General features: G+C 39.9%; 1 protein-coding gene across 1 annotated transcript; it reads left to right on the top strand.

Annotated features, from left to right (window-relative positions):
* The first annotated feature begins 355 nt into the window (after nt 1-355).
* Nucleotides 356-22,364, top strand: crlf3 (cytokine receptor-like factor 3). Its single transcript, XM_012854904.3, has 9 exons — nt 356-462; nt 8,562-8,689; nt 14,970-15,177; nt 15,264-15,351; nt 15,425-15,602; nt 15,697-15,925; nt 19,321-19,459; nt 19,542-19,654; nt 22,050-22,364. The coding sequence occupies exons 2-9, from the start codon at nt 8,573-8,575 to the stop codon at nt 22,316-22,318; spliced, it is 1,341 nt and encodes a 446-aa protein (XP_012710358.2). The 5' UTR covers nt 356-462; nt 8,562-8,572; the 3' UTR covers nt 22,319-22,364.
* The last annotated feature ends 3,622 nt before the right edge of the window (nt 22,365-25,986 follow it).

The raw sequence follows: 25,986 nt of genomic DNA, 5'->3' as shown, positions 1-25,986 counted from the left end.
AATAGACTCCAGGAGGAACAGCTGAGCATAAAACTGACACTATTCTGCTAAAAAAAAGTTCTTCCCCTCTAAATATGTGATTGAAGTATTATTTTTAAACTGCCTTAAATTCACATATTACTGGACAACCTTAAAGAATAGTGACTGCACTCTAAAACCCTTCTAGAAAGTAGATTTGGACATGTATCAACTTATTTCATCAGCTTCACTTAACTCAGAAGGGACCGTTTCATTAAGGCGGGTCAAACGCTTCCCCTCGCAATCCGATTGGCTGCGTTCTGTGTCACTTTGCGGTATCTGGTTTCTGATTGGCCGTCGCCCTTAACGCCTCGGAAGTGTCATTTGTGGACTTGAGCTAAACTTGGGCAGAAGCGGAGCGGCGGCGCAGCGGCCGGCGGCGGTAGCTCAGAGCGGATCTGTGACAGTTAGGAGTTAAATGGCGGCCCGAAAGCACTGAACCAGGTTTGTTTTACGCCTTTTCTCGTCGTCGTCTCGGACAGGGGCCGTGTCGGAGCCGGCGGCGGTGTTCCTCCCCGGGGTTAAATGGAGGAGTTGTGCTCGCTCACTCAGGCGTGAAGCCGAGTTTTCATTGTCTTTTTGACCCAAACAAGCTAGCCGAAGCCCCGCTCCGGACACAGATACCGACAAAATACTCTCATCATGTGAGGGGTTAACGTATATTCCGCAGCACAGATTTAGATAAAACGGGTTTATTTAATCTGAAACATCAACTTTTTAAGCGAGCACGGCGCGGAAGCTCGTCTGTGATTCGGTTCTTAGGATTCGGCTCTTGAATAAAGATCCATTTAAAAGAAATCTGGATCAGCTGTAGGTCAAAGGTCCAACACGGAGTCGGATATAGCAATTTAAACTGGTATTTATTTTAAATACATTCAGAAAATGGGTTTATTGTTTGCGTGAACGTTTAAAAACGACCAGTTTCTAAGCTTTTATGGCCATTTAGAGACAGGCAGATGCTTGGGGACTGGTGTTCAGGCTGGCCATAGCCTGACTGACTGGTTCTGGTTCTGGACCAGGGTTCTGCAACCTGCACAACCCAAACAGCCATTTCCCCCTTTGTCCTGCTAAATAAAAGTCTTCTAGAGCCGCAAGTAACTCATGACCTTGTGCAAAAGGAGAACTGATCATCATTTATAAATATCTACTATAGTAATTGGTCATTTTTAAAGAACAGCCATTTTTCTAATTTCAGGTGTTGAATTTAAGAACAAAACTTGTGCAAAAAAAGAGGATTTACTACGTTTTCTTCTATTTTATGTTGATATTTGTAGGGAAATTTCAGTTTGCACAATAATGATAAGAGAAATAGACCTAAAACATAGTATTAGTGGCGCTTTAAGTGTCATTCTGTGGCGGAAATTCATTGCAGTTCTTGCGTGAAGAAACTGCTAAACCATGCATCTGTCGTCATATCCTCATTTAAAAGCATCTGTAGGTTCTTCTTGTTTTTTTGTTTTTACAAAGAGCCACAGGGTGCAGACAGCTACTCTAGGCTAAAGACGTAATGTTTAAAATAAAGTTTGGGACTACCTGAAAGCCAACTAGTCTTAAAGTTGCCCCCAAAAAACATGTTATATCATTATATATTACCGCAAATGATCCATCTTTACTGTAGAATAACCCAGCCCAAGATGGACTTGACTATGGATAATAGTTTTCATGTTTAACCTGTTCCCTGGTGTTTAACCGTTAATTAGTATAACCAATTTTTTTATTTTTCACATTATAAAAGTGCCAAGAAGTCAAACTATCACAGTTGTAAAACAATTCAGTTTAACTCGTCTGAGCGTGTCAGTTTTCAACACGGATCAGATGTAATGTAAGGAAATAGCTATAATATATTGCTTAATAATAATAATGATGATAATGATAATAATAATAATAATAATAATAATAAGAAGAATAAGAAGAAGAAGAAGAAGAAGAAGAAGAATAGACATTTCTGTCAAATCTTTACAGGTACAGTTTGTCTAAACTGGCCCACATGACAAAAAAAACAACAACATTATTAACCTTAAATTAACAGCTGCTTTAAAGTGTCACCGATCAGTTTGGAGGTTCTGTTGGTCCTTTTTGGGCCTGAATCTGAGAGCGGCGGCTGTTGGGTTAACTCGACAAATAACTGCTAAATACGGAAGTTGGTGCTGATCGGGTTTAGACATGTTGTGGTGCCTCGCTGCTGTCTAGTTTCGTCATGGCGGTGCTCTAATAATCACCGTGGGTTAGCAGCAGAGGGCCTGTCGTGTCTCTCCCGTTAGTCAGAGGCTTTGCTGCGAGCCGTTTCTGAAAAACTGCAGGAAGGCCGTGTTCCTCCTGCAGATCTTTTCTGGCATCCCAGCATGTTTCGGACTCCAAAGAGTCCCGCGGAGCTGCAAGAACGCGGACGGCGGGGAATCCCTTCACGCAGGCTGACCTAAATACTCTGCTGAACCCTTGACTGGGGCATTCACTCCAACAAGCATGAGACACAAACTTTATCCAGTTGTTTCTCGTCACGCTTGCGTCACAAACACCTTCTGTTGAATGAAAACAAGCGTGACTTTAACCCGAGCGGCGCCGGTGGGTGTCGTCTCTGCCCACGCCGCGCAGCGAGTGCATGCCGGCGTGCTTCTTCCACAGTCCCAGATTTGCATTCATGCGCGTCGTGCTAACAGAGATGCTGTGTGAGCTTATTCAAATCCACGCGAGACGCTCCATTTAGTTTTATTCAGGGAATCTCTTTTCGTTTAAAGATTAGAAACATAAACGCCTTGCTGCGAGGAAACGGTGACATAACTGACCTACTTCCTTTATTCCGTTTTTAGGAGAAATGTCAAACCGTAGAAGGATGTTTCTCTGGTTAACATCCATTTATTTATTATCTCTCTTAGCTGGTTATGAAAAATAAATGCAAACAAGTTTAACCAGATGCTTAGCTCTGGTAAAGTAACACTTGGTAATCTAAAATAATCATAAATTTACCAGAAAGTACCTCAGATTAGGGCTGGGCGATATGGATCAAAAATAATACCGCTGAATGCCTATGTACAATATTTATTTCAATATGTATTTTCTCATAAAGTAAATATAAAAAGGCGTCTCTGAATCAAAGCTTCATCCCAAATGCCTCACAGACACATTAGTAAAAAACACATTGTTTAACAAACAGCTGTAGATGATTGGCCGGGACGATATGGAAAGAAAGCATATCGCTAAAATAGAAATCACATTGATCGATATCGATAATTATCAATAAATTGAAAGCGCAGCCCTGAACATTTTATGCTGCTGCCTAATGATCTATTTTTAGGTAAAGACACTGGATTCAAACTCCTGAGTCCAGCTTATTCAACCAACTTTTTACCAAAACTGGAAGTTTTTTAAAAAAGAACACGTGCTGTCTGAACTCTGAAGGGGGCGGAGCTTGGTTCCTGGGTCTGCGTTGTGATTGGTTGGGAGGATGTAATGACTAATATTAACCTACATGGCTAGAATGCTAAAAGAAGGAAAGCTGTTATTCTATTGAACTTTTTATTGACCTTTTCTATCGCACCACACATCTATTGATCGATAAATATAAGAAACGGCTAAAAATGACCTAATTGTGCACATGAACGTATAATTCTAACGCAATATAGACCATCTTTATATAAACGATATACTGTATTTCTCAGACCATATGCTGCACCGGATTATAAGGCGCACTAAATATTCTTCCCAGGTGTGTAACGTCACTCCTTCACCTCCACAGCTCTCTATCCGTCTCTGTGGGGAGGACAGAGTAGCTGGACTACACTGCCCTGTTTCTAACATAAGTCCAAAATAAACGTAACTTTTATATTTAATTAACTTACTAGGTTTATTGTTGCTAGCGCGTACTCCGGCTGTATTACATGAATGCACTTCTAGTTTAGACATTACAGTCAGGCAGTCTTGTAGACAGCTCAGGGGTCCTATCAGGTAGTAACAGTGTACCGTAATGCTCCTAATATCCATTGAGCGGAGCGGCTTTGTTGCTAACCAAAGTCGTACTTACACATTTTAACAGATTGTTGAGCGCGTTGTACCACATAAATCAGTCAGTAAACACAACGGTGATCATAGATAAAGGCACGGCGTAAATGTTTGAGCAAATGTAAGGATTTTAAATGCGCCTTATAGTCCGATTTATATGGTAGTCTCATTTTATAGCTCCAGGGTTTTCCCCAGTGTATTACAAGCCTGGCGGTGCGCCCACTAGGCTTAGCGTTGTCTGTTTATTTTAAATGCGTCGATGATTGAGAGCGACATAAAACGGTGAGTTAAAGTTCCTGTGTGACAGAAAACCTCCTGGTCGAAATAGCTAACAGGCTAGCAGTTATTAGCTCGACACACACGACTACGTTGCGCCCTTTCCTAGAGCCCACAGTGACACCTACCGCCAGCATTAGCCCACCATGATCTCTTTTTAAACAAATCTCCCATTTTTTTTAAAATCTCGATATATAGCCCAGCGCTTCCTCCGATCACCCTCTGGTTAAAGCACCTGGATGTTCTGCAGTGGATCCAGATAGGGCTGAACGATTTTGGAAAATCTAATTGCAATTTTTTTTTATATTAATATTGCGATTTAATGCGATTTTCTTTTCTTTTTTTTCAGTTTAATTTATCATGTCGTTTTAAACACATACAAACAACAAATCAACTTGTTTCCTCGCCATGTGGATTAGTTGCTAAAAGACCCACAGCGTCTAAAACTGATTGCGTTCTGTCTACGATATATTTCAACCAAAATTGCAATTTTGACTTCTCTCTGCATTAACCACAAGCAACAAAAAAATGGCCTCTAAATAAAGATGTTTGTAAACAAGGACTTTTTAAAACAAGAATTTTTAATGTTTCTATTAATCAGAATATTGTTCAAGAGAACAGCTTTTAGTTGATTTGGACATCAATCCTTGTTGAACATAAAGTGCAACCAACAAGCAAGTCTATGTATTAAACTGATTGACCTGTACTTAATGCTATGCATGATTAAATAAACTCTAAAACAAGTAATAAAGTTAGATTATGTCACTGCTGCAACTGTCTTCCCTTCCATGTGGACGCAAACCCACTTTAAACATTTTACCGACACCTAAAGCACGTTTATGATTCACTAATTGTTCCATAGCCAAAAATTGCAGATCTCTGCGATTTGGAAATTGTGTTTTTTTTTAACTTGCGATTATATTTAAAATGCGATTAATTGTGCAGCCCTAGATCCAGAGTTTCTGAGACGCTTCAAGTCGTCTACATGCCTAAAAGCTTTGAGTTGCTGCCATATGATTGGCTAATACAGTGATTGTGTTAATTAGCGTTTTAACAGCTGTCCCTTATAAAGCCGCCGGTGGGTCTGCAAACATTTTCTTGCCGTCGGAGTCGTTTCCTCTCGGTGTGGAGGAGCAGCAGCTCTACTTCTCTCTGAAGCAGGCTGTCTCTGCAGGGAGAGCTGCTGATTGGCTGACCCCTCAGATCATTTAGCTGCTCCCTTTTCGGTCCGGTTGGATTAATCTCCTCTGGATTTCACGTGTGAACGGCTGGTTTTCTACAGTTACCTGCTGTAAATGGCAGAAGCGGGCAGCTTGACGCCTGCTGGTGACTTCCTCTTAAGGTGCTGCAGAGGAAACGAGGCCGACCGCAGCTTGGCGCGGCGTTCACTTCTGACGATGTAAAAAAAAACGACGCCTGCTGCGAAACGCACAAACCTCTGACAGTTTCCATCGCAGACGCAGCGTTAAAAAAACGTTTTAAATATTTATCGTCTTCAGATTTAAGCTTTCTGTCATCTGGTTACTAGTTCCTGGTTTTTATCCCGTTCTGAACCCAGAGATCTACGCTGACAAATAAAGAAAAAGGTCTGATTGTAACCGCTGGGTTCTAGGTTAGAAGCATTAAAAAGATCTTTAGCTCATTTTATTCCTGCGTGGATTGAATAGAATGAAAGGATGGAGACCTGAACCATGAATGCAAGGATCAATCTATTAATGTGAGTTGATTAAAGTCTAAAACATTTTTACATGACATTCTTCTAGCTTCTTATAAGTCTGACACATTTTCTAAAGAGGTTTTAAAGTAATTTTAAACCAGGATGATTACAGGTCTGCTTTCTTTAAGTAAGATGGATTCATCTGATCTTCATTTCATTCTTTTTTTTATTCTTCCTGAAATCAATTTCTCGCTGAAATGTGGAATATTTTTCACATTTTTACCAGATTTCTTTTCAAATCTTTGGTTCGTCTGGCTGCCCTCGCCTTCACTGCAAAAAAGAACTAAAAATAAGTAAAAATGTCTTCAAATGAGTGTATTTTTCTTTGATTTGAGCAGGTAGATAAGACTATTTGCCAATAGAATGAGATTTCTGCACTTAAAATAGGAACGATTCATCTCTAAAATAACATAATTAGACACCATGCACTTGAAATAAGACGATAGAGATGAATTGTTCCTTTTTTAAGTGCAAAAATCTTATTCCATTGGCAAATAGTCTTATTTGCCTGCTCTAAGCTTAATCAAGGAAAAATACAATGATTTCAAGAAAATTTCACTTAATTTTAGTTCTGTTTTTGCAGTGTTCATTTCTGTAAATACCGCTGAGTAATCTTCCTGCAGACTTTAAAGCCAAACCAGCTGCTGTTGATGTTGCTTTCTTCCATATTTTATCTCTTTCTGCACAGCCTGTGACTTTGACATTAACACTCAGCCAAAATAACCAAAACACACTCAAGGTAATTTCTGCGACCTCTGATTAATAAAAAAACTTAAATGTCACAGGAAGAAAACGATTAACGGTGACTTTCAGTCTGCAAACTGTGGTTCAGGTAGGAATAATATCTGTTCTGTAAATGCATCAGAGGGATTTGGCTGCTGCCATATAGCCAGTGGTTAGCAGCTGCCGGGCTGAAACCTGGAAGTGGTTTAGCTGCTGGTGCGTACCTGTTAAAACTAAGATAGGACCATAATTCAGTAAGAATATATTTTGATCTATAGACGTGTATCGATGATAGAAAAAAAGAGTCAATAAAAAGTTCAACAGAATAAAAGATTTCTTTCCTTTTGCATTCTAGACATGTAGGTTAATATTACATCATTACATCCTCCCAACCAATCACAACGCTCCGTCACCAAGCTCCGCCCCCTTCAAAAGGTTTAAAGAGCACACGTTTTTTTGTTTGTTTTTTAAAAAACTTGCAGTTTTGGTAAAAAGTTTGTCTCTTTGTGTTCTGTATCTAAATATAGGTCGCTAAGCAGCAGCATAAAATGACCAGGGCTGCTAAAAATATATGTTTGGAATTTGTTGTTAATTATTAATATCGATCAATATGATTTATATTTTATCGATATGCTTTTTTTCCCACTTTATCGTCCAGCCCTAGTCCGACAGATGCATGTGTGAACGGAGAGACGGATGAATTAAATGGTTTGATGGATGAGAACGTTGGGGATCTATGGGCGACTTCGGCTACGTTCACTGCAGGGAACACTGCAAAACATACTAACCTTAACTAAAAATAAGTAAGATTTTCTTGAAATTAGTGTATTTGTACTTGATTTGAGCAGGTAAATAAGATTATCTGCCAATGGAAGTAGTAATTCTACCCCTAAAATAAGATAATTAGATATGATGCACTTTGAAATAAGTTGATGGAGATGAGTTGTTCCTATTTTAAGTGCCAGTATCTTATTCCATTGGCAGATTATCTTATTTATCTACTCAAATAAAGTACAAATACACTCATTTCAAGAGAATTTTAACTTATTTTTAGTTTAGTTTAGTCTGTTTTTGCAGGGAAATGCGACCCAAAGCCGATCTTTTTACCCGTATGCGACCCATATCTGTCTTTTTCATGGCAGAGTAAACGGCCCAGTTCCGATCTTTTCACAACCCCGAAATTATCCGATCTGTGCCACGTTCCGTATGCGGTGCTAATTCGTATACGTATCGTCCGCCGTCTGGATTTCTTACTTTAATTCGTCTGGCTGTGATGTGAACTTAATATTATCGGCTCTCGTTGCTCAACAGCTTTCTAAAAAGGAGAGACGCAGTTTGGTATCCATGTTTATTTTTTTTAACAAAACTTTATTGAACACTTCTATAAACAATTACATTCACCATTACTGTCTTTATCTTTGCATGCAGGTCAGACAGCAGAATGATGGCGGTCGCATTTAATAGTAATATCCAAGAAAATTAGATTTCAGAAGAACAAAAAATGGGAATTGAGCATTAAGAGCTCTGCAGCCTGACTGACGATAATATCGCTGTAGTAATGCTCTAAATGTGTTTTTTCATTTTTTTCAGACCATTGCGCCTGTTATAGTCTCACATTATGTTGATTTTCTGATGGAAAGATTTGCAGCCAGTCATAACAATGAATATGAAACCGGTTCTTCGAGGCATCGTCGCTGCTGCCTGACAGCTCGCAGCTCGTTATCTGACAGACGCTTTGCTTCCCGGCTGCTCCGGCTCAGTGAACCTCTCTGTTTCTGTTTGTTTGAAGTAAAATAAAATAAATAAAGTAAAATCTGTGCTGCTGTGTCAGGAGGCGGGAGGATGTCTGCGGAGGTGGACCTGCTGCTGCAGGAGGCCAAGGAGAGCATCGAGGCGGCCCAGAACTACCGCAGCGAGCTCCAGCTGCGCCTTCAGGGCCTCAACCAGGCTCGCAAACAGGTACCGCTGCTGCTTTTACCCTGTCTGTGTGCAGAAGGCCGTCGGTCCTCTGCTCAGACCCGGCCGGCTCAGGGGGACGTGGAGCCGCTGACCCAAAATAGTCTCAGGAGAGTATATTCTCTCCCCCCTCTCTCTGCTATCTCTTCCTTCCCCCCGCTGTCTAGATTTACCCGTCCAGCTGCTCGCCAATAAACAATGCAGCTATTTCCTGTTTCTGCTGAGCAACTGCGAGCCTCTAAGGAGAGGAGAGGCGATGGAGGAGCAAGGGAGAAACCAGAATAAGAGTTCTGCTCCCAAACTCAAAGATGAAGAAGAGTTAAATATATATATTAAAAAAAAATCCTGTGGTTTCTAAAACATTCTTTAAAAAAAAACAATGTTACCCATCCAGTCATGTCTGGTTCTAATGAAGGATTTACCTCCTCAGTCTGTCTTTAAGGTCTAATTAAGCCGACTAATTAAGCCCTCGTTCTAATAAAGCGCTCGTTAGGGCCAGTTAGGGCTGGGCGATAAATCGATTTAATCGATTAGTTCGAATTTACAATTCTTTAAGATATCATTTTTGGAAAATGGATTTTATTTTGCCAATACACTCATTGGGTTTCATGAAGAGAACAGCATGTGATGCTGAATATATGTTTAGGCAAAATTATTGTCAAAATATTGTTAACTGGAAACTTTTTTTTACCATAATACGAGGTACTTCATTTACTTATTTACTTTTTTTTTTTTTTTAACTTAGTTTGAAGTTCACAACTGCAGTGAAGCCTGGTCTTAGCTCAATGTGTAAAACCACTAGCAGCAAATGTTTTGTTATATTTTCATTGTTTATAATGACACGGCTGCCATCTTGTTTTACAAACATGTTTCACAGCTTGTTTTTAGTTGCACTTTGAATTCAGGTCAACTCCCTGACGAAATGCTTGACATAAAAAGTAAGGTTTTAAAGTAATTTCTTTAATTTCTTTTTATGAAACAAAAAGGAGGAAAAAAATCGATTAATCGGATTTGGTATAATAAAATCGGAGATTTATTTTTTAATCCATATTGTCGTGTTGTACGGGGACAAGCAGGAGGAAATCGGCTCTCCTCCCCGGTGACTCGAGATGAACCAGCCTGCAGAGGAAAGCTTGTTTCAGCCTGGATCTGGTTCTGTCGGTTCTTGATCCGGGTCTTCTGACCGTCGGAGGACGTTTTGGAACCAGACAGACGAGTTGAGAGCTTTTCTGTTTGGGTTAGCTTCACCGCATCAGGCCCTGATCTGCGTCCATCTGCAGCTCCATCCTGCACACTGCAAAAAAGGGAACTAAAAATAAGTAACATTTTCTTTTAATTTAGTGGATTTCTCCTTGATTTGAGCAGGAAAATAAGATTATCTGCCAATGGAATGAGTATTTTGACTCCTAAAATAAGATAATTAGATAAACTGCACTTGAAATAAGATTATGGAGATTAGCTGTTCCTAAACTTGCTGCTCAAATCAACAGAGGTGTCAAAAGTATTCACACCCATTACTCATATATTTTTTTCTTTTAGATGTATAGATACTAGGGTTTAAAATGCTTTTGTAGACATATCAACGTAAAGTAGAAATATAAAAGTACTGGATATAAAACTACTTAAAGTATTAAAGTAGACGTAATCCCCCATTACTATAATTGTATATCATGACATTAATATTTAAAAAAATTTGATTTGCTGTTTTATCCACATATGTCTATTTAAAACAAACCACTTATATTAAAGGCGCAATACTGTGGATTTCATGGAGCAGAAAATCTGATGTCATGTAATTACTGGTGCATAAAGTTCAATTTCAGAGACATTATCAATAAATTTACTTGTTATTGGAAGGCAATTAAAATCACTCGGTTCGGATAGCGATATTTATCTGAATATTTAGTTTTTTATTGACAAGCCAGAACCAAAACAAGCTGAAATAAAATAGACGTAATCAGGCTGTTTTCAAAATGTAAGGAGTAGAAGTAAAAAGTATAAATAAACAAAATTTCTATTTAAGTTAACCGTATTTGTACTCAGTTACTTGACGCCTCTACAAATAAAGGGCAAATTAACTAATTTAAAGAAAGTTTTACCTCCTTTTAGTCCCTTTTTGCAGTGCAGTCAATCATTAAAGCTGGACTTTTAACTCCTCCGTCCTTTCCTGGCTGAGAAGAATCAGACTTACTGTCCTCGGTCAGTCTGGACCAGAACCAGCAGAAACTGGGATGTGTCCTAATGTAGCCGAGATAGTCCAGTTTAGGTTCTGTCCCTGTTGAACTGGTTTATTAGCCGGGTCTGAATACCCCCACCACCCACAGCCAGGGTGTCCGCTTCCTGCACTGCAAAAAATACAAAAAAGGTAAGAAAATGTTCTTGAAATTAGTGAATTTATCCCCGTTTTGAGCTGCAAGTTTAAAGGATCTGCCAGTGGAATAAGATTTCTGCTCTTAAAATAGGAACAGCTCATCTCCATCAGCTTATTTCCAGTGCAGTTTATCTAATTATCTTATTTTAGGGGTTAAAATACTCACACTATTGGCAGATGATCTTATTTACCTGTGCGATTTGAGGACAAATACACTAATTTCAAGAACATGTTACTTTTAGTTCCCTTTTTGCAGCGTGGTGCTGGTAGTTTGTGGAGAAACGAGCTAAAGGTGTTTTTTTTTTTTTTTTAACACCATGTGAGAAGATGAAACCGAACCAGATGTAGGGCTGAACAATTAATCGCATTTTCAATATAATCGTGATTTTAAAAAAACGTAATTTCTAAGTCGCAGAGGTCTGCAATTTTTGGCTATGTAACAATTAGGGAATTAGACGCGTCCATTAGGTGTTGGTAAAATGTTTAAAGTGGGTTTGCCTCCACATGGAAGGGAAGACAGTTGCAGCAGTGAGATAATCTAATTTTATTACTTGTTTTACAGTTTGTATAATCATAGAAATCATTAAGTACAGGTCAATCAGTTTAATACATTGACTTGTTGTTTGGACTTTGCACTTTATGTTCAACAAGGATTGATGTCCAATTAAATTAAAAACTGTTCTCTTGAATAATATTCTGATAAATAGAAACATTAAAAGTTCTTGTTTTAAATAGTCCTTGTTTACAAACATCTTTATTTAGAGGCCATTTTAGTGCTTGTGGTTAATGCAGAAAAAAGTCAAAATTGCAATTTTGGTTGAAATATATTGTAGGCAGAACGCAATAATTTCTGCTCTGAGTTTAGATGCTGTGGGTCTTTTAGCAACTAATCCACATGGCGAGGAAACAAATTGATTTGTTGTTTGTATATGTTTAAAAAGACATGATAAATTAAACTGGGGGAAAAAAATTACATTAAATCGCAATATTAAGAAAAAAAAAAATCGCAATTAGATTATTTTCCAAAATCGTTCAGCCCTATCCAGACGTCTGCGGACAGACGGTCCAGATCGTCTTAATCCCAGTTTAAGTCCGACTTCCCGGCCAACGTTATCTTGGACTCCCCAGGAGCAGGAGCAGATAGCAGGAGATAGCAGGATGTTTGACATGCCAGACAATGCTATCACCGCGGCATCTCAGGGGGAGGAGTCCAAACGGTCAGGAAAACTGTCCCATGTCGCCTCGGCCCCCTTTAGACCCGCTTGTTATGTCACACGCCCACACTTTATTGATGCTTTGTCGCCTGCGCGGCGCTGATAATCCGCAGGAAGAGACGTGGCGAACGTCCCACTGATGCTCCCAGAGAGAGAGAAAGGAGCTGTTTTCTCAGTCAGCCTTCCGCTTCTCTGCTCGCTCGTTGTGAAATCCCTCCAGCCTCGGCGCGTTCGAAACGGCGCGAGAGCAAGAGGAACCGAAACACGACTTCAGCGGCTTCCTGACGCACAGGCCGCCTCCGCCGCCTTTGGCAGCAACTGTCGCTGTGACTTGTTCAGAAACGCCACCGACACGCCTGCAGGCGGATCTGATCACAGGTGGAGGGTGAACTGGATTCTGATCTCTGCAAAATAAACACGTAGCCTGGCTGCTTGGAGGCAGCAGGCGGCGCCCAGCTGCTCCTGACTGACGCTAACCAGCCTGAACTCGGCCAGAGAAGCTGAAGCTCTGCAGCGTTTAGACGTTTCCTCGACACGGCGACCCTTCCCATCAGTCTGGGAGCGGCTAAAAGCTCGATTACAGACCTGAAGTCCGTCATTCTGCTGTGAGAAAGGAGGGAACGTGTTAAAGGTTGGGGGGGGCGTAGAATATACCACAGGGCGGCCCCAATGAGAAAAGCTTTAGAAGCGTTGCAACGGCCTAGTCAAAGTCCTGACGGTAATAATATTGAGCACAAAGATCCGTTATTGTCCCACAGAAATGAAACTCAGGTGTAGCAGCAGCAGATTTACACCAGAATACGTACGTTTTATTACAAGGAGCGAGCAGCTGAGCAGGATGACTTTAAGAAATGTGCAAAACCTGCAGCATTAATGCAGGAAGAGCTCCAGCAAACTGTTTACAGCAGGGCTGTCAAAGTCATGTCTATATTAGGCCACGTTGACATCATGAAGTCATTAAAAGGGCCGGTTTCACCTGTTATAGAGATGATACTTTTGATTTCATTTCAGTTCACATAAAAAATTTTTTTTTTTTTAAAATCACAGTAACCTTAGGCCCAGTTTATACAGTTTATCTGCAAAAACAAAGTTGATATTGTGGTGAGTTACACTTAAAGGTATACTATGCAACCGGGGTTGATCTTCCAGCGAGGCTCCCCCCAGAGGGCGAAAGTAAAAGTGCACTGTCATAAAGATGCTCAGCTGTTCTGGTTTCTCTGTCAAGCCAGGCGCTTTGGTTGTTTTGAGCTTAGCAGACAGGCGAACGCAACGAAAAGTGGAAAAAACGGCAGTACAAACAATGACTAACACAGTGAAAGTATGAACATGCACACAGAGAGAGAGAAACCATTCCAATGTTACTTACAATCGCATCAGCAGAAACGCGAGGTCCGCGTCAGCCTTGCAGCCTTCTTTTTCTTTTAGCTCTCGCCATTTGGAAAAAGCTTGTCCGATGTTCACCCGTGTACGACTCCTCTCTCTGTCCAGAGTCCTTTTCCTCTTTCTTGCCTGCTCCAACATGGGCTTTCGCTGTTTTCTCGCTGGTTCCGCCATGATAACTGCACAAATATCGCCACTGCGCTAGCAATGAGCTTACCTTTCACTGGGGGCGTGTAGGAGTTCTCGCCGTAAAGCAAGACCGACTCTCGCGATGCACCAGACTTCTGAGCCTGTGGGTGCGGGCCGAGGGCTCCTGTGCGGTATTTCCCCCACAGACCACCAGGGCGGCCGAGAAAACCTTTGTTCGACCTGAAATGACTCATTTAATCATCCAAAACGGTATGGAACACATTAATTAACTGAAAAATGTTGCATAGTATGCCTTTAAACTCATCATTCTGCATCACTTCTTCTCTTTCTGGACTTTTCTGGGTTGTTTCAATGTGTTGTGGGAAAACTGACACCTAGTGGCAGGATGCTGTTACTACACAGTAAAAAAAGAAAATCAACATTCTCTACAGGAGGCTCAGTTTTAGCCACTTTATACACGTTAAAAGGATATATGCCTCGACTTTATGACATTATGCACTGCAAAAACTGAACTAAAAATAAGTAAAATGTTCTTAAAGTTAGTGTTTTTGTCCTTGATTTGAGCAGGTAAATAAGATGATTTGCCAATGGAATAAGATTTTTGCACTTAAAATGGGAACAATTCATCTCCATCTTATTTCAAGTGCAGGATGTCTAATTATCTTATTTTAGGGGTTAAAATTCTCATTCCATTGGCAGATAATCTTATTTACCTGCTCAAATCAAGGACAAAAACACTAACTTTAAGAACATTTTACTTATTTTTAGATCCATTTTTGCAGTGTGTGCCTTTTTTGGCTCTAGAAGGCCGGATAAATTGCCCTGACCGGCCGGAATCGGCCCACGGACCTTGAGTTTGACACGTGTGGTTCACAAGATTAACCGCTTCCTGTCAGCTGTAGACCGGCTGCTGCTCCAACAGACACTAGAAGATGGCTGATGCCACCACAGAGTCAGAGAAGGTCTCTAATAGCGCCCCCCCAAAGTCCTCAGCAGGTAGTCTGCTCTGACTCCTCTATTAAAGCGCATCAGTGTTGTGACTCCAGTCCAGTTTAAGGTCCAGGTGAACAGCCAGGTACTGAGAAGCGTCCTCTGGATGTTCACCTGGGTCATTGAGGTCCTGCTCTCCTCTCTAAGCTCTTCCTCCTGTCGCTCTCCTCTCCCTCAGATCCGGGGCAGCTCGGGTCAGGCCCGCGAGGCGCTCAAGAGGCACTTCACCGAGCTGCAGGCGGCGGCGACCCGGCTGCTGTCGGAGCGTCTGGCCGGCCTGCTGGCCGAGGTGGACGCCATCGAGGCCGACAGCGTCAAACCTCTGGACGACTGCCAGAGCCTCATCGAGCACGGCGTGGGGCAGGCCGACGAGCTGCTGAGAGAGGGTCAGCAAACCCCCCGGAGGTTCACGTGTGATCTTTGCTTGATGAAGGTCAGCGGGACTAAACCTCAGGTTCCTTTCCGCCTGCAGGAGAAGCAGCTCTGCGCTGCGGCCTCGGAGAAAAGGAGGACAAACTGGGCAGCTTCACGAAGAAAGCCATGCACATCCAGCTGGACAGGTAGGACCGCCGCCGCGCCGCGCTCCACACGGGTTTACTCCCCGCTGATTTATCCTGTTTTTTTTTTCTCCAGCCTTCCTGAGGTGCCGGCTTTGGTGGACGTCCCGTGTGTTTCGGCCCAACTGGACGACTCCCTCCTGAGCGTGCTGAGGGACAGAGTGTCCCGCCACGGCTGCGTCTCGTCCCATCCGCCCGTCCAGATAGACGAGCTGCAGGAGAGGCCGGGCAGCATCTTGGTCCGCTGGTGCAAGGTTAGCGTGCTGAAACCCTTTTTATTTATTAACGTGGATCCGGTTCTGGTATCCTGCTACATGCGATAGACGTCAAAAACGTCCTGAATCGCAGGTGGACGAGGACTTCGCGGCCGCAGACTACCGGCTGCAGTACCGGCGGTCGGGCACCGGGGGCAGCCAGTACGAGGACGCCTACATCGGCCGGGATTGTGAGTTCCTGATTCTCCACCTGGACCCGCACACCGATTACTTGTTCCGGGTCTGCGCCCGTGGAGAGGGTCGCACCGAGTGGAGTCCCTGGAGCATCCCGCAGACGGGCTACACCACCCTGGCTCCACACGGTAGGCGGGAACCGTAGCTCTGACCGAACGGGACGTTAGCGTCGGGTCCAAAATCTGGAGGAGGGTTCAGAGAGCCGTCAGACCGCGATGTTTGAAGTGTTCTGTGATCTCTTTGGGGTTTGGAAAAGCAGATCTTCATCCCTTTAGGGCAGGGGTGTCAAACATACGGCCCGCGGGCCGGATCCGGCCCGCCGAACAATTTAGTCCGGCCCTGTGGCTAAAAAAAAAATAAATATATATATATATATATATATATATAATATATATATATATATATATATATATATATATATATATATATATATATATATATATATATATATATATATATATCTATATATTATATATAGGCTGTACAGTGGCGCAGTGGGTAGCGCTGTTGCCTTGCAGCAAGAAGGTCCTGGGTTCGAGTACACCCTGGGTCTTTCTGCATGGAGTTTGCATGTTCTCCCTGTACATGCGTGGGTTCTCTCCGGGTACTCCGGCTTCCTCCCACAGACCAAAAACATGACTGTTAGGTTAATTGGCTTCTCCAAATTGTCCTTAGGTGTGAGTGTGTGCGTGAATGGTTGTTTGTCCCTCTGTGTTGCCCTGCGACAGACTGGCGACCTGTCCAGGGTGTACCCCGCCTCTCGCCCGGTGAACGCTGGAGATAGGCACCAGCAACCCCCGTGACCCCATGAGGGATAAAGCGGTTTGGAAAATGGATGGATGGATGGATATATATATATATATATATATATATATATATATATATATATATATATATATATATATATATATATATATATATATATATATATATATATATATTTTCTTTTTTTTTTTTTTTTTTTTTTTCCAGTTTCCTGTCTGGCAATGTGGCAATAATAATTGTTGTCTTAATGCCAAAAAGAGCTCATCAGATTTGATTTTCACAAGTGGAGCAGTACTGCTTTTGCCATAGTGCTCTGCTTTATTTATGAATGTGAATAGTTTTATTATGATTCATGCGGGGAATATCTCAAATGATATGGACACTACAATGGGAAAGTAGGAGAGGAAAGGAAGAGCAAGAAGAAAAAAAACAAAAGGTGAAAGAAAGAGGAGATAAAAGGAAGAAAATGATAAAACAATTATTGAAAAAAACATGTACTTCGTTTTAATTGAAAATATGCAGTTCCTATATTGTCCACGAGGGGCGCTGTGTTTTAATCAGCAGATTAAGCTTCAGGTGTGAAAAAAATTCAAATCATTTCTTAATTTTTATCTGTTTGATGTATTTTGTCATGCAGAACAGTATTTTTAAGTTCCAAAAAATGTGAATAAATGTTTTTCAACATTGTATAATCACTGTGATCAGTTCTTATGCATAATGCACAAGTAAATGTTTAACTGAGTAAAAGTATTGTTGAAATTGCACATACTTTTCTTAAAAACGCTGAGGTTATTCATAATATATTGTGTAAAAGTGAAATGAATTTAATATAAAAATCAACAACAAGTCCACTTTTATTAGTTCTATTTAATCTTGCAATGAGTTTACTCGTGTGGCCCTCTTGGGATCAGATTAAGCTGTATGCGGCCCCTCAACCAAAATGAGTTTGACACCCCTGACTTAGGGGAACTTCCACCATTCATCTCTGGTCTGATGCTCAGTGATAGCCGCTCATAAATGCAGAAGTCGAACCAAAACAACTCATTCTGAGGAAGTTATAGCTGTTAAAACAACTTTTTTTGTTGTTTTAGCATTCAGACATTTTCATGAGTTATCAATTATGGTGCATTTAATGTTTAATTGGTTTTGATTACCTAAGTTAACGACCCAGCAATTAGCATAAGCATAAATCTAGTCCGTCTTTAGTGAATCGTTGATGTTGACGCGGCGATTCCCAGGAGGGAAACTTAGATTTGTCTTGTTGAGTCTGGCCTCGTTTTAAGGAACATTTTCCCAATAACTCCATGAGTTCCTGACTTTGTATTCCAGTCTCTAATTTTAAAGGTTTACAACTTTAGCCAATTCTTCTAGTATATAAAATAATAATAATAATTATAACAGCAAAGTAGGTTGCTCGATTAATTCGAGTTTACATTTTTTTTAAGAATACATTTTTGGAAAATCGGGATTTTATTTTTCCAAATGATTCATTGGGCTTCCGTGAAGAGATCAGCACGCAATGCTGAATATATGTTTAGGAAAATATATTGTCAAAATAGTGTAAAAGGAAACCTTTTTTTTTTTTTTACCGTAATGCGAGGCATTTTAATTTACTCATTTACTTATTTACTTATTTTTTTAAACCTAGTTTGAAGTTACACAAGTGATGTGAAGCCTGCTCTTAAAAGCAAATTTTTAAATGAATTTCTTTTTATGAAAAGAAAAGGAGGAAAAAAGAAATCGATTAATCGGATTTGGTAAAGTAAAATCTGAGATTTTATTTTTAAGCCATATCGCCCGGCCCTACAGCAAAGAAACTGCAGATAAATTGGATCACAGTTGTTGCAAAGGAAGTGTAATCTGCTTAATGACGCCAGTGTAAATGTTCTCAGTGGAGCTGGACGCCGTGTAAACTGGAGGTTTGCACATCCACACTGCAAAAAAGTAAAATGTTCTTAAAATTAGTGTTTTTGTCCATGATTTGAGCAGGAAAATAAGATAATCTGCCAACGCAGGGTGCTTGCGCAAGTCTTGAAAGTCTTAATAAGTATGGAATTTTAAAAAGGCTGTTTTCCAGACCTTGAAAAGTCTTGAATTTTGTGTGAAAGTCTTAATAAAGTATGGGAAAAAAAATGTATGGTAGAATTTTACAGTATGCTCAAAGGCATTGTGAAATAAGAAATAGGAAGGTAGGCTATAAAACTATAATTTTACTAACTGGTCACGTATTTTATTAGCCTAATGGAATCAAATTCATGTACTTGTGATTTTCATGTTTTGAAACGTTTTCATCAGTAAAAGCATAATTTACTGTGAATAATGCATTTGTTCATTGAATACTAGCCTATAAAAATTAACATTTCTAATAAACACAGTTTGTACAATCTCAACCAATGAAGTAGGCAGTAGGCACACAAGTATACAAGTACATAAAGTTAAGGTCTTGGGGAAAAAAAATATCAGTTTTAAAAAAGTCTGGAATTTTAATTTCGAAAAAGAGCAAGCACCCTGCAATGGAATTAGTATTTTGACCCTTAAAATAAGATAATTAGACATCCTGCACTTGAAATAAGATGATGGAGATGAATTGTTCCTATTTTAAGTGCAAAAATCTTATTCCATTGGCAAATAATCTTATATACCCGCTCAAATCAAGGACAGATGCACTCATTTTAAGAAGATTTTACTTATTTTAATTCCCGTTTTTGCAGTGCAGAGGCCCGGCTGAGACCTTTTCACCGTTTCTGTCTCCCTGCAGAGTGGCGTTCGGGGACGGAGGGCTACATCCTGAGCAGCAGGAGAAACATCGCCCTGCGCAACGACTCGTCTCAGAGCCGCTGCCCCGTCCTCTACTCCGACGCCCCCACCTACTTCTGCGGCCAGACGCTGACCTTCAAGTACGCTAAAATAAAAAAAACAACACGCCGCGCTCCCCGAAAGACTCGGCTGTTCTCCAACCGGCTCTGTGCGTGTTTGCAGGATCTCTGCAGCGGGTCAGACGGACCGGCTGGACGGCCTCGGCGTGTGCATCGACAGTCAGAGCGGGGAGGAGTCGCTGCAGAGAGACCAGGCCGTCTGCATCTCCACCAACGGTTAGCTGCCTTGTCATTCTGTCGTAAACGTTAACCGTAAAACAGGGTTCCCACAGGTCCTTGAAATCCTTCAAAAGTTTGTGAATCTGAAAAAATAAATTCAAGGCCCTTGAAAGTTCTTGAAAACAGCCAAAAAAAAAAAAAACACCTTGTCCTTGAAAGTCCTTGAATTTCTTTGTGGGGTTGAAAGTTCACACGGATGACGACTCATGTGTCATTATTTTACTACCACACGATCTTTTAAAATTATGTTGATTCCGCAGACTTTTAATTTGCAAAAGTACGTTTGCTCTTCTTTGTTAGTTGGTAGGCTACGGTTTAGGCCTACGTGCGTCCAATAGGTTACATTCACGCAGTGTTGCCAACTCAGCGACTTTGACGCTATATTTAGCAACTTTTCAGAGTCAAAGTCAAATACTAGCTTAATCAAAGATCAAAGTAAGTGAAACAAATTGATATAATTCTGAACATCTCAATGCTGCACCTTTTTTCCATAAAATTCCATGAAACGGTAGGCTAATGTACATCTTATATGTAATGTAGTATGGCATAGCCATGTACTGTGGATATAAATGTAGGCTATGAATATGATCAATATCAATGTAGGCCAGGGGTGTCAAACATACGGCCCGCGGGCCGGATCCGGCCCGCCGAACAATTTAGTTCAGCCCTGTGGCTAAATGCATTATCATTATAAAAAAAAAATTTTTATTTATTTATTTTTTTCCCCCAGTGTCCTGTCTGGCAATGTGGCAATAAGATGCCACAAAGAGCTCATCAGATTTGACTTTCACAAGTGGACAAGATAAAAGGAAGAGAATGATAAAACAATTATTGAAAAAAACATGTACTTTGTTTAATTGTAAATATGCAGTTCCAATATTGTCCACGAGGGGCGCTGTGTTTTAATTAGCAGATTAAGCTTCAGGTGTGGAAAAATTCAAATCATTTCTTAATTTTTAATCTGTTTGATGTATTTTGTCATGCAGGACAGTGTTTTTAAGTTCCAAAAAATGTAAATAAATGTTTTTCAACATTGTATAATCACTGTGATCAGTTCTTATGCATAATGCACAAGTAAATGTTTAACTGAGTAAAAGTATTGTTGAAATTGCACATACTTTTCTTAAAAACGCTGAGGTTATTCATAATATATTGTGTAAAAGTGAAATTAACTTAATATAAAAATCAACAAGTCCACTTTTATTAGTTCTATTTAATCTTGCAATGAGTTTACTCGTGTGGCCCTCTTGAGATCAGATTAAGCTGAATGCGGCCCCTAAACCAAAATGAGTTTGACACCCCTGATGTAGGCTATAAATTAAGTCCACTTTCTTGCATTGCTTCTGACCCAACAACTTCTATGCCGTTTAGTCTTTTATTGAATTTGCATTGTATTAAAATATGATAACCTATTCAGCGGTCACAGTAGGTAAATGCCGCCACGTGTGGTCCTTGAATTTGAGGAAATTGGTCCTGGAAAGTCCTTGAAAGGTCCTTGAATTTGACGTTCACCAAGGTGTGGGAACCCTGGTAAAAACTAAACGCGTTCTATAAGTGAAGGGCTTCTCCCCATAGACATAATATAAGAGTAGACGCATCGTTGGGCGGGTTCTGCCTATGCTGCGATGCGTCAGAGCGTCGGCCATCTTAAATGTGGCAAATCTGAAGTTACTCAGTAACTTAAACAGTATGAGAGGGACTTTAATCTCTGAATATACTTTGTATTCGTAGTATTTTTTTTTGTAATATTACAAATTTATTTTCGTATCGCTTTAGCTTCATTCTCCTGAATTTATTCTCCAAAAAAATAAAAATATTTTAAATAATCTAACCTGACACTATTACTCCAGGAGTGAAATAATTTTGCAAACTGTGATTTTTCTGGAAATGTTCCCCCTTAATTCTCATAATATGATGTTTTTATCATAACATTATCACTTTTGTGTTTGTTTGTTTATTTTTACTTTATTGGCCTAGGACTTTTTTCCCTCATATTATGAATTTTACCTCTTTAATACTCACCCAAAAAGTCTGTTCCTAAAGGTTCAAATGTGACACGGTTTTTATGAAATAATGAAGACCACAATGTTTAGATTTACCAAATTGATCCTTATATTCATAACACATACACACACACAATATATATATATATATATATATATATATATATATATATATATATATATATATATATATATATATATATATATATATATATATAGTGTGTGTGTATTTATTGCAGCACAGGAATGAGGACTCTTCTCTGATCCACGTTCACAATAACAGAACTCAACTTTTTTCTGCCACATACAATATGGCGGTGACGTTGACGTGCGAACCTGCGCCCTATGACGCGTCTACGTATAAATGTCTGTGCTTCTCCCCCTCCCAGGCGCCGTCTACGTCAACGGAAAGGAGATGACGAACCAGCTGCCGGCCATCGGCGTGGGCTCGGTGGTGACGTTCGACATGGAGGTGGTCAACCTGCTGCCCGTCAGCAACAACAACAACCTGAGCGAGGGCGGCCACTTCAAGCTCAGGGTGACCATCGGCTCCGGGAACAGGGAGGTGGTCTTTGACTGGCTGGTGGACCAGGCGGTGGACTGCCTCTTCTTCGGCTGCTCCTTCGTCCACTCCGGCTGGAAGGTGCTGGTGTTTTAGGAGGACCAGCCGTCCACTTCCTGTCGTCCCACAGAGGATTCAGGGGGAAAAAACCCGAGGCGTGTTTTCTCTCTCTGGGCTACGACAATCATGACCACGGTTCTGCCCACCTGGAAGTTGGTGCACTGCAAAAACGGAACTTAAAATAAGTAAAATGTTCTTAAAATTAGTCTATTTCTCCTTGATTTGAGCAGGTAAATAAGATAATTTGCCAGTGGAATAAGATTTTTGGCCTTCAAATAGGAACAACTCGTCTCCATCATCTTATTTCAAGTGCAGGATGTCTAATTATCTTATTTTAGGGGTTGAAATACTCATTCCATTGGCAGATAATCTTATTTACCTGCTCAAATCAAGGACAAATACTCTAACTTTAAGAATATTTTACTTATTCTTAGATTCATTTTTGCAGTGTGTAACGTCCGAGCCGCCGACGGAGAGCATCGTTTTACACTTTCTCAGTGAATTTTCTCTAAACAGACGAAGATTGCACTGCAAAAACGGACCTTAAAATAAGTAAAATGTTCTTAAAATTTGGGTTTTTGTCCTTGATTTGAGCAGGTAAATGATATTATCTGCCAATGGAATGAGTATTTTGATCCTTAAAATAAGATAATCAGACATCCTGCATTTGAAATAAGACGATGGAGATGAGTTGTTCCTATTTTAAGTGCAAAATACTCATTCCATTGGCAGATCATCTTATTTACCTGCTCAAATCAAGGACAAATACACTAATTTTAAGAAAATTTAACTTATTTTTAGTTCAGTTTTTGCAGTGTGATACAACTTTAGGCTGTAACAGCAGCGTAAACAGATTTTCCAGATGTTTTGTTGATCCTCAGTAACACAGATCTGTCAAAAAAAAAACATTAACGTTCCAAAATACTTCCAACCTGAAACTAAACCCTGCGATCGGTTTTAAATTTCTGCTATTTCACACTGCAAAAAGGGAACTAGAATTAAGGGAAATTTTCTTGAAATCAGTGTATTTTTCCTTGATTAGAGCAGGTAAATGAGACTATTTGCCAAGATTTTTGCACTTAAAATAGGAACAATTCATCTCCATCATCTTATTGCAAGTGCAGGATGTCTAATTCTTGTTTTAGGGGTAAAAATACTCATTCCATTGGAAAATAGTCTTATTTAGCTCCTCAAATTAAAGTAAAATATACTCATTTCAAGACATTTTTACTTACTTTTAGTTCCCTTTTTGCAGTGCACTGTGCGTTTTAAAGAAAAAGCCCTTTTAACACAACCACAATACACTGGAGATTTTCTATTCTTTTAATACTATACACTGCAAAAAACGGATCTAAAAACAAGTAAAATGTTCTTAAAGTTAGTCTATTCATCCTTGATTTGAGATTATCTGCCAATGGAATGAGTATTTTGCCCCTAAAATAAGATAATTAGACATCCTGCACTTGAAATAAGAGTTCTTTAAGAAACTCTTTAATCGTCTCCGTTGTAGTAAAAACAATTAATTCATAACAGGTGAAACAGCGAGCCAAAGGGAATGTGTGTCTAGTTAGCTAATCAGAGCGGTGTCATAGTGGGGACCCCAGATTTTATTGTATATGGGAAAAAAATAACTAAAAAAACTTTAATTCTTAGTGATTCTCAGGAGGGAAAATAAGATTTGTCTTGTTGAGTCTGGCCTCATTTTAAGGGACATTTTCCCAATAACTCCATGAGTTCCTGAATTTTAATTTCAGTCTCTAATTTTAAAGGTTTACAACTTTAGCCAATTCTTTTAGTGTATATATAAAAAAATTATAACAGCAAAGAAACTGCAGATAAATTGGATCACTGTTGTTGCAAAGGAAGCCATAATAATTTATCCAGAGCTGTCAGAGATATAATCTTACTCATTAAAGTGCCTTACGGCGGCGCCACACTTACGGTTTTAGACACAAAAAGCAGGATTTTAACAAACATGCAGTAAACCGTCAGCATGGTTGTCTTATAGTACTGTCTGCATATCCTGTTGATTATTTTTAACAGTTTATGAGCAAAAAGTTAATTTGGGGGCAAGAATCTTAGTGATCCTAATATCAAACCCTGATGGATCCCAGATTTATTTATATGTGGAAATTTGGATAAAAATGGAAATCCTTTATTTTTTTATGATTCTCAAAAGAGAAAATTGGATTTATCCTGATGAGTCTGGACTCCAGTTGCATTTATTTTGGCAATAGATATTCCAGCCTCCTATTACAAAGTTAATTTACAGCTCTTACAATTTTATTTAGTATTGCATAAAAGATTTAGAGCAAAAAAACGGCAAGTAAGGGATAATTAATGGCTTTTTCTGTCATTTTGGCAGCTAATGTGAGAATCGTATTGACCCCAATATCAAACCCTGAGGTATCCCAGATTTAAATAGAGCAGAAATCTAGAATTTCATTCCTTGAAGCTTCATTTATTTGAAAATATTGGGAGAAAATGAGGTCTAGACTCTTTTGTAGCTGGTTAGTCTTAAGAGAAGCCTGATGACGATTTCCCCGATAGCTTAACGTGTCTGTGTTTGATTCCAAGGCGGTTGTTGTTTACAGCTTTTATGCAGCCTCTATTGATGTTAAATTCAAATTTATAAATCTATGCAATTTCTTATTTTTTCCGTGGAAACCGTTGGGAGGAGGAACACAAAATTTAAACCTGTAAGGTGTTTTTTTTCTTTTTTTGCTCACTGTGAATGTTACTCGCTGTTTGCTGCCTGAATGAAAATGCCGTTTTTATGACCCTACGCTCTCATTTTACTTTAATTTTCGCTCTTTGAATCTCCACGGTTTGCTCTGAGGAAATTAGTACCAGGCGACTTCTGTTTGCTTCACTCCGTCGAGCTCATTCGCCTGATTTTTGAGCCAAAAACTTTTATAATAAAATGTCTTTTTATTCCTGCATGGAGTTAGATAAAAATGGTGTTTTGAAATCTGTTTTTTATAACTCTTACATTAAGTTTCAGCTACAATTGAACTATCTTAGATCCTGTCAGAGTAAGTCATGTTTATGGTGGCCAACAACGTAACTTCCTGACAGTATTAACGTCTCCAATGAGACGAAAGCAGCAGGTTGGCTTCATAATTCTGCCTTAATGTCACTCACCAACATTTTCTTTCCTTTCTGGCTGCTTCCACTGTCACGGTTTGTTAGGATCGCAGAACTTTTATAAAACCTTTTCCTGCCTTTTTGTGTGAATCTCTCAAACATGTTTTTTTTTTTTTTTTTTTCAGTCCTTCAGGGAGTCTGGGAAAACTTTTATGTTTTGTATATTTGTGTAGCTTTACGATCAGAGGATGCTGCTCACGTCTGGGACTTGTGCAGAAAACCATAGGAAGGCTTCGTGAACTGCCAGACTTTTTCCAGTTGCCTGAAATCCTAATCTACGCGTGGATGTTTGTTTCATCCTCGTGGAGGACAATGTGAGCCAGAAACCGGTTCAGTTGATGGTACAAATGTCCAGAAATCAACCAACAGAACCTCAGAGAGAAGCCTGTCCTCCCTGCTGGAGGATGGGTGAAACGGCGCCATCTGCTGGTCAAACTGTGCATTGCATTTGTGTTCACGCCACTTTCTGTTGAGTAAAGTCTTCCTCCTGACGAAGAAAAGCCTCGTCCTGCTCTTCTTCTGCGTCTTGGTTGAATCATTTTAACAAATAAAATGAC

This window comes from Fundulus heteroclitus, chromosome 16 (assembly GCF_011125445.2).
Source record: "Fundulus heteroclitus isolate FHET01 chromosome 16, MU-UCD_Fhet_4.1, whole genome shotgun sequence".
NCBI lineage: Eukaryota > Metazoa > Chordata > Actinopteri > Cyprinodontiformes > Fundulidae > Fundulus > Fundulus heteroclitus.
The sequence above is the reverse complement of the archived record's forward strand: the minus strand, read 5'-3'. Positions and strand labels throughout refer to the sequence as shown.